At 38.2% G+C, this 13,914-nt stretch overlaps 1 protein-coding gene across 3 annotated transcripts in view; it reads right to left on the minus strand.

Annotated features, from left to right (window-relative positions):
• The window catches only part of LOC115214060 (transmembrane channel-like protein 7), a 146,418-nt gene that overhangs the window by 42,838 nt on the left and 89,666 nt on the right, over positions 1–13,914 (minus strand). For all 3 annotated transcript variants that reach the window (XR_005000075.1, XM_036504834.1, XM_029783102.2), the window contains 2 exons: positions 5,299–5,444; positions 768–918 (listed from right to left, as the gene is read on the minus strand). Coding sequence is in view for 2 of the 3 variants with exons in the window: in XM_036504834.1 (XP_036360727.1) it covers positions 768–918; positions 5,299–5,444 (297 nt within the window). In the remaining variant the exon portion in view is untranslated. The remainder of the gene's footprint in view (positions 1–767; positions 919–5,298; positions 5,445–13,914) is intronic.

Below are 13,914 nucleotides of genomic sequence, written 5' to 3' on the forward strand. Positions count from 1 at the left end.
CACTTACATACCCAATATTCGGGCTCCTTTCTTCCATCTTCTTTCGTACTTTTTTGACATCAGGCATTTCTCCAGACATGATTTCCCTCTTAGGTGATATAAAAAGAGGTTAACCAAAGCATGTCCGGAGACGAAAGTGCCTGACGCCATGCCTCTTCCACGCGTCTTCCGTATCACCTCTTTCGCTATAGCTATTATGGCTAGAAAACAGAATTTCTCTTCTTTTAGAGGAGACGTCGGAACGATCTTAATAATCGATTCGGCTGACAGCTGTACTCTCTCCACCTGTGACAGTAACCGCTCGGTAGAAACCCATAGGTCCGAGAGACTCTGACACAGTACGATTACATGCAGAACAGTTTCGTTGCTCTGCCCGCAACGTGGGCACGTAGGCGAAACCGTAACGCCGTACCTCACGAGTTTATTCCGAATTGGCAAGGCACTTCAGAAGCACAGCCAAACCAGGAACCTCTGGAAGTCGTCCATAGGTCGCGCGCCGAAAATCCTTCGATACAAGTTGGCAAACCAATCATAGCTTTCCCACATAAACTTGGGCGGGATAGAATGTTCTTTTGGAGATGTACATAGACTTTATTGTTTTTACATTTACAAAATGTCATACTGCTTTATTTATATGGATGCAACAGTAATTTTACTGAGGTAATGCGTCATATGGATGCAACAATATTAATATTGGAGCATCAATATTCATATTGAGTTAATAATGTTTATATTTAAGCATTAATGTATCATTCAATTCATCTCACCTGTATCTGCTTCATGATACTCGCTTTCTTCAGTTTAGCACTAACTGCATCGGTAATGGTGTAATCCCAACTCAAGAAAACCAGACTGAAAAACTGGAAATTGTCTCCTGCTCTGTCGTCCTCAACATTGTCGCGAAAACTGGCCGCTGATCTGCAACATATAGTTGAAATATTTATTACAGATCTCTTTCAAAAGTCTATCGGGTGACTCTAACAATGATACTGTGTTGATGCTACTTACACAATTTCTTAACTACGTAGGAAGGTTTATTTGCAAAACACACCAATTCCCATCTCTACGGCTGATATAATGGCTCATGCTTCCCTTGATGTAATAAATTGTATGTTATTCCTGATTAAGAACCAACAAGTGTGCAGACTTATAAATAATTAGGAATTAATATTACAGAAAAGTTCCAGACGAAATATCGTAAACACATTAACGTGATACTTCAAAGTGACTTAAATGTCAAAAAGAAAGCAATAGCTATCAATACGACAGATGTTCCGGTAATAAGGTATAGTTATAAATTTGCTGGGTTTAAGTTAATTTGTTAAGTAAAATAAAATAAAGTCTATATTACGAATACACAATAGAAAAATTATACTTATCCAAACACTGGAAGGTTGATATGACAAAATAGGATATAGGACTACAAAAATATGTCTACTCAACTATAAGGAGAAACTAATACAATTAGATATAAGAATATGAAAACAAAAAATTGCATTTTGTTTCCTGTGGGGGTCAACATACAACAGAAGTGAAATGCATTTTAAAAAGAAAAAAGTTAAAAATACAGTAGAAGATATTGCCACTCGAAATACTAAATGGTATTACAAAATTTCACATTATGACTTTGGCAAACAATGATGACTAGTGTACGGCAAGAAAGAGCAAGGAAGAAACAGAGAGTAAAAAATCTAGGAGTGGTTGAAAAGCCTGACATGCAAAGATGAAACGAAAGGGTTCCTAGATCGATCACAAGGCCAAAGTTTTCCTTGTAACTTCCGAATGTGTGGAGACTGTAAAGACAGAATCAAATTAATGATCCTCTCTCTGGCTACCTATAGACAACACTACTATAAGGGTATATACATACATACATTTTACACAAACGCGTACACACATACATGCACACGCACACACTACAGACACATACTAAGAATACACACATGCATATATATATATATATGTATATATATATATATATATGCATCGAAAGGTTTGGTGATGCAAACTGGAAAAATAGAGCTCAAAATATGAGTACATGTATATTTTTTTCATTAATAATGCTGCATAACACAATTTTTGTCTTTGGGTATTTGCTTACCACTTGAAAGCATGAAAGTTGGTTAATATTTCCTTCAAACTTTGCTTTTGCTCCATTTATTTAAACCCCAAGGAATCCCTCTCAGCACATGGCTATGATGCACCCCCCATTACTCATGATCATGATCAGAGATGCGCATATTGTCAGCCACTAAGGGACATACTGAAGTAGTTAAGATTAAGCAAATCTAGAGCAGAATATTTGCTATAACGATATTTCTGCTTCAGCAACTCAGCGCTGAATCTGTTTGAAATGTGATGGAAAACAGGTCAGTTAAAAACATTGATGCTCAGATCACAAAAGCAAAGTTTGAAGGGAATAGTAGTCGTTTCCTTTGATTTCTAGAAAGAAGCAAATAGGAAATAACACTTACTGAACAAAGACGAAAAAAGAAAAGCTAAAATTTTGTTACACTGACTAGATTCACAACAATACACATTGTAGAAACAAAATAAAAGTCTTGTAACAAAGCGTAATTAACACACACACACACACACACACACACACACACACACACACACACACACACATATACATACATACACACACACATATATATACACATACAAACACGACAGAAGTAAATAGACACTCCATAAACATCGTTTTATGTTTATTCTAGCCTGTAAAGGTTTATGCATTTTATTAACTGACATTTTTGTTTCAGGTTCTATATGTGACCGTTTAGTCATACCGTGTACAAAAGAAGCCGTGGAATTGTCTGAATTTCAAAAAGGCCGTATTGAGGGTCATTCTGAAGGTGAACATAGCGTAAAATCGCAGAAAATCTTGAGATCCCGCTTTCTACAGTTAATAGAGTGATTGTGCAATTCACCAGAGACGGGAAGGAGTCCACATCATCTCGCCCATATTAACTAGGGCCCTCTGACAGGAGCAAGCCTGTCACCAGATATGTACCATATTTAACACATCTGGGACATAATGAACAGGACACTTCATAAAAAGAACAAGAAAGCAACTTCAAAACCAGATCTTTTGAGATTACTGCATGAAACTTGGCAAGAAATTTCGCAAGAGAATATTTGTCATTTGATCAGTAACACTGAAAAATGCAAAGGGCTTGTCAACTAAATATTAAACGTTCACATTATAACAATTAATAATTAATTTGAATGTATAATTTCAGATTTAAATACATTTTATTTCTATCATGTTTGTATATATGTATGTATGTATGTATGTATGTATGTATGTATGTATGTATGTATGTATGTATGTATGTATGTGTGTGTGTGTGTGTGTATGTGTGTGTGTGTGTGTGTGTGTGTGTGTGTGTGTGTACAAATGTAGAACGCTGGAACGAGTGCACAACACCGCGTCGGTGAATAAATAATTTCTTTATTTATTATTGTTTTCGAAAATGGAAGCGAACACCTTTCTCCATGTGACCGGCTTGAAAAAATTGTTAATATACTTGGATATTCTCCTACTTTTCTTAATATGAAACCGGTGTAAGTCTCTCTCTCTCTCTCTCTCTCTGTCTCTCTCTCTCTCTCTCTATATATATATATATATATATATATAATAATAATAATAATGATAATAATAATAATAATAATAATAATATGAGGGAATATTATTCCAAACTTACAGGGAAAAATTCAGTTTAGAAATACTAAATCAAATTTCACAAAATATAATATAATATAATATAATATAATATAATATGATATAATATATATATATATATATATATATATAGAGAGAGAGAGAGAGAGAGAGATTAGGAAAATTTCATTAATTGACACTTTACTTGGACAGCTTACTTGGAAATGGATGCGTGGCGTTCAATCAAATAATAATAATAATAATAATAATAATAATAATAATAATAATAATAATAATAATCATGCCCTGATGCAGTACCAGGCAGTGGCTCTCATGGCTTCTGATCTTAACTGATTGGAAGTGTTATCATGTACATTGTTTTGTTTTGGTATAAAAGATGGGCTACAGCAAATATTCTGCTCAATACCACAGATTGCTTGTCAGTTGTTTGACCTTAACCAGTTGAGCATGTCCCTTAGTGGCTGACGATATGTGCATCTCTGATCACGAGCAGAAGTAGTGGGGGAGCATCATAGCCATGTGTTGAGAGGGATTCTTTGGGGTTTGAATAATTCACCTCTGGAAACATGGGTGGTTCTTTCAACATCCTTAAACAACCCTTATTCAGGGACCGTTTGAGCGGGATGGGCTACTCAACCTGAAGAAAATTCTAACTGGGCCCCACCTGCAAGGTCATGTGCTGTTTATCTTGATATAAGATCACCATGTCGCGCACATATGGTTGTGATGCATGTGCCTGGTGTACCCTTATCAGACGGGTAGTCATGATGGGTATATTGGGCTTCGTATATTTTACCCCAGTGTCACTTTGATGGCATGCACTGCTCTCTCACTCAATAATAATAATAATAATAATAATAATAATAATTATAGTAATAGCATATATATATATATACACACACACACACACACACATATTCATATATGGGTACAAGACGTTACGCTGGATTATGAATATTTATATGCCCATGTGACCCTACTTGGCTGCATGTTTCCAAAAGTTATGTCTGTAATAGCTACACATCTCTATTATGTTTCGAAGGTAACAACTAGAAGGTGGCGGAGATCAATGTCGTTAATCATGTACCTGAAGGTGACCGGTAGTGCACAATAACAGGGGTTACAATAAGAACAGCATCGTAAACCGCTGTTTTTTCCTGAACATCATCAGTTGCACCTCAAAAATAGCGAAGTGAATTTCCTCAATCTCAGTGTTAGAAGGCTAAATCAGTTACAACGGAATTTAAACTCAGAAATAAAGGGAAAAGCGTGAATATGCTGTTCCTCAATAATGATGGTTATAATACCTATTTCTTTATTACCCACAAGGGGCTAAACACAGAGGGGGACAAACAAGGACAGACATAGGTATTAAGTCGATTACATCGACCCCAGTGCGTAACTGGTACTTAATTTATCGACCCCGAAAGGATGAAAGCAAAGTCGACCTCGGCGGAATTTGAACTCACAACGTAACGCAGACAAAATACCGTTAAGCTTTTCACCCGGCGTGCTAACGTTTCGGCCAGCCCACCGCCTTTTGATGGTTATAATACCATTTAATTATACCAAATGCAAAATAATGATAGTAATAATACACAACTTACTTTTTAGCCATCAAAATGACACTGTAAAGTAGACAGGAAATGGAAACAAGGAGATATGCCAAAGGTATGATGTAAGTTTTGCCGTAAGTGAAGAGTTCTTTATTGTCATAATATCCATAGAACAATGCTGTCTTCTCCATCCAGCCCTGAAATATCAGCGAAAGTGAAAAATAACAATCTGATGTCTTTTAATTAAGGTTAAATGAATCCAGAGCTAGAAGAGGACTAGGATACTATAACCTCCCATTATAACATTTGAAATAAGTATGACGAAATGTGAATAAATTAATTCCCCTCTAATGAGATATAATGAATGTATATATCTTTTAACTTTTACTCGTTTCAGTCATTGAACCGTGGTCATGCTGGGGCACCGCCTTGAAGTGTCTAGTCGAACAAAATCAACCCCAGTACTTATTTTTTGACTCTAGTAATATATTCTGAGACCCCCTTCGGACACGACACAGACCATGGGATTGCACCTAGAAAGTTACCCTCCCAGACACAAGTCCGGGTAAGGTTGTTTATGGAAGACCAGCAGTCGCTCATGCATACCGGCCTCCCCTCTCCACCCACCAGTGTTATCCAAGGGAAAGGCAACAGCCGATACAGCTTGGCACCTGTGACGTCGCAACTCATTTGTACAGCTGAGTGAACTGGAGCAACGTGAAATAAAGCGTCTTGCTCAAGAACGGTTATATATATTTCCCACGAATTCATAAAACTATAAATAGTTTGTAGTAATGATTAAAATTAGTAATCGGGGATTAGAAACAGACTATACAAATAAAGTAATAATAATACTAAGACTATAATATAACCCTAAATTATCGACTACCGGTGCAGCTGCAATAGTAAGGCTAAGATATAGTTTTTATAGAGGATGGTAGAGTAAATTACACAAGTATAAAGTGAAGAAGATAAAACCAAAACAAAATAAAACCAACTTAAAGCAAAAACAACAAAAATAGAAATGAAAATAAAAATGAAAATGGAAATATAAGGAAAGGGATATAGAGAAATAAAATGGGTATTTTCTTGTCAACATAATAAACAGAGTGAAGGAAATGGAATACTTGTTCACCCATTATGTCTGTGTATTGCATGATGTTATTTATTTAAAGGGTACAATACATATATTTAGGCGCTACTAATAGTTTCAGATGTTGAGAAATACTCAAACATGTTCTTCAGGCGCAAATCACATACCATAACGAACTAAAGAAATTGAATGATAGAAGAAATGCAAAAAAACTGAGAAGATAGCATATAGAAAACGCAGAAAGTAAAACGAAAACATTAAAACTAAATTGTAAAAATAAAAAGTAAAAAGAGGAAAGAGCTATGCCCCTTAGACCTCATATTTCTCGCGTCTCTTCTATTATTCAATTTGTTTTATTTCGTTATATGTGGTTTGCGTCTGAAGAATATGTTTGAGTATTTCTCAACATATGAAACTATTAGTAGCGCTAAAAATATGTATCGTGCCTTTAAAATAAATAATATTTATCTCTCACCAGATGGAGTACTTTTTTGTTGAATTTTCAATCACGGAACAGTACACTATCTTTTTTCTCGCCCCTCCTTAATTCTTCTGTCCCTCTGCTTCTACTTCTCTCTCTTCTCTTCCCACGTGACTGCTGGTCATCCTAGCCTGTTCTTTCTTTCTTGTTCTGACCGCTGTCCGTGCAACATCGATATTCTTCCCTGTGTTTGTGAAATTTTTGTATCCCTGCTGTAAGGCTTCATTTCCACACGCACCAGCTTAATTCAATTCGTTCTTGGTCGAAAGACACCTGTTGTTATGTCCTGTTATTATTTCTATTGTATTTATTATTGTAATTATTTGTGTAACTTTGTCCGTTTTTTCTGTCCTTGTTTTTGTATACATTCGCTGCTTTCTTCCAAGGAATCTATGCTCTTAGTTTAGTTTTCATTTGGGACTGGCCAGATTGAAGCAATCTTAAGAATAATCAACCGAAATTGCGACAATAATCTGGTGCTTGACTGAGGATAGAGGGCTTCGAATGATCCGTCCTTGTTTTTTTGTATCGTCTATCTGGATGTTTTGCTGTCCCTTTTTATATCACCTAGCTGTGCGGATGTTTTGCAATTTTGTCCCACTTTGTATATATATAACTGAGAAATATATGTGTGAAAGCATTTCAATTCATTATCACTGGGATTTCCAGATTTTGGAAAATCTCGCTAGTGCAAGTGCAGCCAGTCGAAAATTCTGCATATGAATGCGAAAAGCTTTCAAGAGTTATCGGAAGAAATATGTGTTCGGTTTCAGGGCCTTCCACTCGACGGCTTTATAGCGCACCGGCCCCAGTTAATGATGTGAGGTCCCACCTAATGTTTTGATTCGACTGCAAGTCCATTTCAAAATCATCAGCCAGGTTTCATCATTCCTTTTCAGTCGCATCCAATCGCTAGCCCCCTCAATTGTCGACTGGTTCTCCTTCAAGATAGCATGCGTACCCGATTTTGGACACCAGTTCATAGCAGGTGCCGTCTCAGTCTGCTCTCAGTAAAGCCCCTACATCCATCTTCTAGAGGAAAGTGTAATGCACTCCAACCACGCTCGTCTTTCTTAACCTGGGCTGCGTCTAAATTATCTTCGTGTTGAACAGTTAATTCAACAAAATATATTATTTTATGCTCCTCACACCATATTGTCACATTCAGCTTCTTCCTTGTGGTATTAGAAAGAGGCATTCACACTCTACAAGATTTGCTGCTACCCCATACTCCGTTCCATTCCTTTTCCACGGTTTTCTCTTGCTTTGGGAAACAATGCTGACCTCGACAGACAAACGTGATGAACCTTTATTGCCTTCCTTCTTCAGTTTCTTGTCACCACTGATTGCTTCCATCTGCTTCTTGGTGGTACTATAGAGAATTTTGAGGATCTCATCGTGCCTCCGTATATATCTTTTCAACGCTATTGAGCAGTTAAAACTTTTCCGCATTTACATTTGTCGTCGTTCGCTATTTTCCATCTCAACAGATTGCGTGGCGATTTTTGCTGTTAAAGCCATCGATCTCCATTACATATTTAAGCACTTGAATTTCTTCGATTTGATCAACAGCTGTCACCGTGCTATGTAGAAAGCCATAGATTTTCATTCACTTGTACAACTCAGTAGTGGGGGGTGCTTTTCGTTATGGCCTAGATAGTAAAGGAGCACAACATTTTTCTCAATTAAATGGCGATGGGTGTTTGGAAGAGGAGAAGATACTACCACACATCACTCGCAGATTATCTGGTAGGCTTCTGCACATTTTCATATATTCAATTTTACTCATAATATTTGGAACAACTTAAGATAACGCGCAGCCGGATCGAAACTGAATCCGCGTGATTACGAAGCAAAGCTATTAATCATACTGCCACTCCTATCTGAACAAACTTCTGTCTGCATGAATTATGATCATCTGATACAGCAATCGCTGTATCATACAAATAAATCATTTACATGCATTATCTCTATCATGTTATATAACAGACGGTGTATATATTTAATGAAGTGAGATGCCTAGAGAACTTAGGCTTTAAATATTACAATGGTCATTTATATATCTGGTGACAAACAATCCTGTCTCTAGTTCGTTCTCAATCTAAAAACTTATTGCGAACTTTATGTGCGCGCGCGATTAAGTGTGCAAGCTCTCCCCACTTGCAAATACTATATATTCTTTAAGCGACACACAGTCGCTGATCTCGTATAGAGAAAAACGACTTGATTTAAATCTCTGAGCGAGAGATATGCAGTAACAGTTATGTGCCAACAGAATGTAATGTTTATATGCCAATAGAATGTGGAAGTCCTATAAAGGACGATGTTACTGTTGTTTTAGCCCCAGGAAAACATCTTTTCCAGCTGGCTTTCGACACACAGTTTGTGTCCGTATAGCATTTTCAAGGGTCGCTGCAATGGTATAGCGGAGTATATAACTCTCATGTTGCTGCTATTAAAACACCTTAAAGACATGGATTGGCGGATAATTCACCCTCAATCCCATTTGGGAGTGATGGACACCGATGTTTCCCCATTCTTGTGGCTTATCAACACCACCTGCCCCCATAGGTTGAAGGCGAATCAGCTAGGCTAGTCAATTAGGCCTCAAAATCCCTATTACTACTAAAGTTGATTTTTTTAGATGTTTACCTAAATTTAAACTCCCATTCATATAAGCCGTATCATAAGCCAAACGAGAAGCTCATGCATAAAAAGTCCTTTCATCCATCCCTATAGTCTTTAAAAATCTGATAGCTAACATTTGTAATACGATATCAAACATATCTTCTAAACAAATATTTGATAAGGTAGCCAACAGCGGCTTCAGAGATAAAATATATTACAACGCCTTAAGTAAAAATATGAATCGTAAAAATAGACAAAACAATGAACCTAGGAAAATAATTTGGTTCGCCCCTCATTTCACCTTTAATGTTAAGACTAACGTAGGCAAGAAATTCCTGTCGCATCATTTTAGATAAACATTTTCCAATAAATCATAAATACAAGAAAAATTTTAATAGACGCTCAATGAAAATACCATACAGGTGCTGCCTCAATATGAAGAACATTATAACTCGCAAAAATTACCAAGAGACGATTCCCAGTGGTAACTACCGAGACCATGAAACTCGCCCACTTGACCAGGCTTGTATGATAAACTCCGTCATATTACGAGGCAGAAGTTACAGCTACGCTACAAAACAAATCATTTGAAAAGAAGAATTACATCGGGTTATACGAGGGTGAATTCAAGAGATATCCAAACCACCCATTTTCTTTCCGGCATATCGATAAAAGTAAGGAAACAAAGTTGGCTAGCCACGTATGGAATTTGAAGAGCAGCTCCACACCACATTCAATTACGTGGAGAATAGTGAATAAACCCAAGCCATATGCTTATGGATCTAAGAAATGCAACTTGCGCGTAGTAGAAAAATGTCATATTCTTCTACGATCCAGCAATTCCAACGCACTGCTTAATTCGAGACCTGAAATTTTTAGCAAGTATAGACACATGGACAAGTTTCTATTATCAAATTGGAGGGCTTCACGCACTCCGGACTGAGTTGCTGTCTCGCAGACTTTGACATATTTTCTGTTACTTTGTTCTAAACCAGTTGTATTTAATGAACCTTCTGTAATCAGGGAGGATGAGGATCTTAGTTTTCTTGATTTCATTTCTTTTTTCTCCTTCCATTTAAAGCACTGAACATCTTCACTTTTTTTTACGACGTTTTTTGCATATTTTCTTACTATACAGTGTCCTTGTTTTGAAACTATACAACGCATAAATAGTGCCCGAAAAATTGTTTAAAGATACTTGGCGTATTTTATATATATGCCTGTTCAAGAATCATAGTAGCACGAAACTATTAGTAGGGCTTTCGTTTGTGTGTGTGTGTGCGAATGTATATATATATATATACATTCGCACACACACACACACAAACGAAAGCGCTACTAATAGTTTCGTGCTACTATGATTCTTGAACAGGCATATATATATATAATTATCTATCTATCTATCTATCTATCTATCTATCTATCTATCTATCTATCTATCTATCTATCTATCTATCTATCTACTCCTCCAAAGTACTCTTCCAAAAAACTTTATAGTGATCTCCTCGAGGAAATCACCGAAGTAGGAGACACAAAAATTTTCCAACGGTATTCCTATCGTTAGTGTTTACACAGACACATCATTAGGATTATGATCAGGATTGGTTGTGTGAATGCGCGTGGACTAGGGTCCACTTGGAAACAAGGGTTCCTCTTAAACGACATAAAGTCACTTGAATTAGAAAGCATAGCCATAAGTGAAATCAGACTCCATAATCCATGGGCCCTAAAGTCCATGTTTGGCGGACAGTTTAACATTTATTTTTCTCCCTGTCTGCCGAGAATGGGCGGTAGTGGCACGGCGGTACTCTTTCGGATGAGTCTGGATCTCGAAGTAAACATAATATTCATAGATCCGGAGGGTAGACTGGCTGTCCTGGATGTCAACAGCAGCAATGGGTGCACTTTTCGGCTCGTATCAGTCTATGCACCGCCTTTAACAGGCCAGCCGGATTTCTTTCGACGTCTAGAATTATTCCTAGGAACGTCTCATCCTTTACTTTTTGTGGGGGATTGGAATGCTACCTTGGACATGCATCTAGACTACGTGGACAGAGATAGGAATAGACGGGGATGCAAATGCCTCAGAGACCTACTCAGACGTTTTCAACTGTCTGACAGGTACCGACTTGACCACCCGAATGCGTCAACGTGGACCTGGAGCAACCGCATCGGGTCGCCGAGATCGTATCTAGATAGAATACTGTGCAGGACAGTAGATAGAGATAGCAGAGAGTGTCCACAATTCCACATAGTCAGCTACACGGATCACAAACTTATGACATGTACGCTAGACTTAGATAAGACACATAGGCATAGTCCCGGTTACTGGAAACTAAACGCGTCTTTCCCGTCGAGACAGGTTTTTAGAGACCGGATTAGCACGCTAGTAAAGATGGCTTTGACGGGAGCCATTGTCAACAACAAATGGTGGTTTGCCTTCAAGAGGGCAATAAAAGCAGAAGCGATTAGATATAGCAAAGCACTAGCCATAAATAGAAACAGAGTAGAGGGTGACCTAGTTAAGAAGCTAGAAGAGGCAATTAGAAGTGGCATCGCATCCGACGTTTTGGCGGCGAGGTTGACCCTCAAGCAACACGTCAACGCCAAACACGAAGTATGTGTTGTCAAGGCTTGCATGCGTGTTCTAAGAAACGAAAGTGTTGGAGCCGCGCGAGAGGCCCGGTTGGCGAGGTCGCAACAGGGCAACAGAGCCACCATTCGGTCTCTGATAGATGAACAGGGCCGCGAATTACTCGAGAGGAAGCTGTCAAAACCTACTGAAAGAGAAGTAAGTACATCACATGCATAGTCAACAGCGAAAGATGTGATATAAAATTAGACGAAGAAATCCTGAACAGTTACTCTGAATGTTCAGCTGCTTCATGCGAACCAAGAGTGGGTGGACTGACCAAATTAAGCCGGGGCGTGGAGGAGAAATATTCTTCATGCGAGCAGAAAGCTATGCATGTGTACCTACTGTGCCAGATACAGAATAACAACAACATTGACAAGCCGCTCCTGGATTTGGAATCACATCCTATCTAGAACACTACACCTTACCTATCCGAGAGATGACTACTAAATACCTAATCAACAAAAATTTAAGGATGCCTCTATATCTCCGTGCAATGTGAGAAAATACCAACTGTGCCTTACCAGTGCGCAGGATATCCCAATAGGCTGTATATAGTTGTATGAGAAGGCGGCGAGCTGGCAGAAACGTTAGCACGCCGGGCGTAATACTTAGTGGTATTTCGTCTGTCTTTATGTTCTGAGTTCAAATTCCACCGAGGTCGACTTTGCCTTTCATCATTTCGGGGTCAATAAATTAAGTACCAGTTACGCACTGAGGTCGATGTAATCGACTTAATCCCTTTCTCTGTCCTTGTTTGTCCCCTCTATGTTTAGCCCCTTGTGGGTAATAAAGAAATAGTTGTATGAGACAAGAAGCAAAGGCTGTGTACCGTTATAGATATCAACTGCTCAGCTGATGTAGATATCTGGAGAAATTTACAGCCCTCATATCCAGCGTTTTTTTGTAGCGCGTTGATGACACTACAAAGAAAGTCTTCCCGATTAAGCGGGAATGCTCCCATTGAGTGATGCGCGTCGGTGGAAGCCATAGCGTTAAGGATATTGGGTGGTTTGCCATTGCCTACATCAACTGGATGTCCAGTGACCCACAAAGAGCTCATCCGTCCTTCGACAGATTTTATTTTTAGTCCTGCTAGGTGTCCAGACATCCTTCTCACAATAACACCAAGCTACTCAAGTAGGAGAACCGGTTTAGTCGCCGATCACTCTACCATGGAACAGGTGGTACTGATCTACATGATGTCAGTAGCAAGTCTCATTTACGTAAAACGTTGCAACTGCTAGGTTTCTCCAGAAAAGAACAGCAAATTAATTTGCATTCTCCAATTACAATCGACTTGAGGTACAGTTAAAATTTGTAAAACATTCCTAGGATTCTGTATCGAATGTTTCTCTAGGCTGAACGCCTGTACACGTTCACGTGTACATATAGAATACTCGCACCAAGAAATTGTAAAAAATATGCACAATTGGGTACTAAAATGACATACGCACCCACAATAAGAGTGCAAGTTTATCAAAACGCATTCACACACGCACGCACGCACGCACACACACACACACACACACACACACACACACACACACACACACACATGCACATATCAACCAATTTAGATAAGCACAAAACGCAAGAGTTGTCTTGACTTAAAAGAACCTTCCAGTTTCTTAGTGACTAGCTGTGAAAAGGATGAAAAACGTTCATTCATTTCAAAGTAAACAAAAAAATATATCAATAATAAATCTCAGAGCGAGTTATAAACAGTAGCTACAACACATCATCACGTATATTTGCCATTTAAATATGGCTAACCCCTAAGGGTGGATGCTACTGTAGCTTGTAGCCCCAGGAGGACACCTCCTCCAG

The sequence above is a fragment of the Octopus sinensis genome, linkage group LG7 (genome assembly GCF_006345805.1).
Source record: "Octopus sinensis linkage group LG7, ASM634580v1, whole genome shotgun sequence".
Taxonomy (NCBI): domain Eukaryota; kingdom Metazoa; phylum Mollusca; class Cephalopoda; order Octopoda; family Octopodidae; genus Octopus; species Octopus sinensis.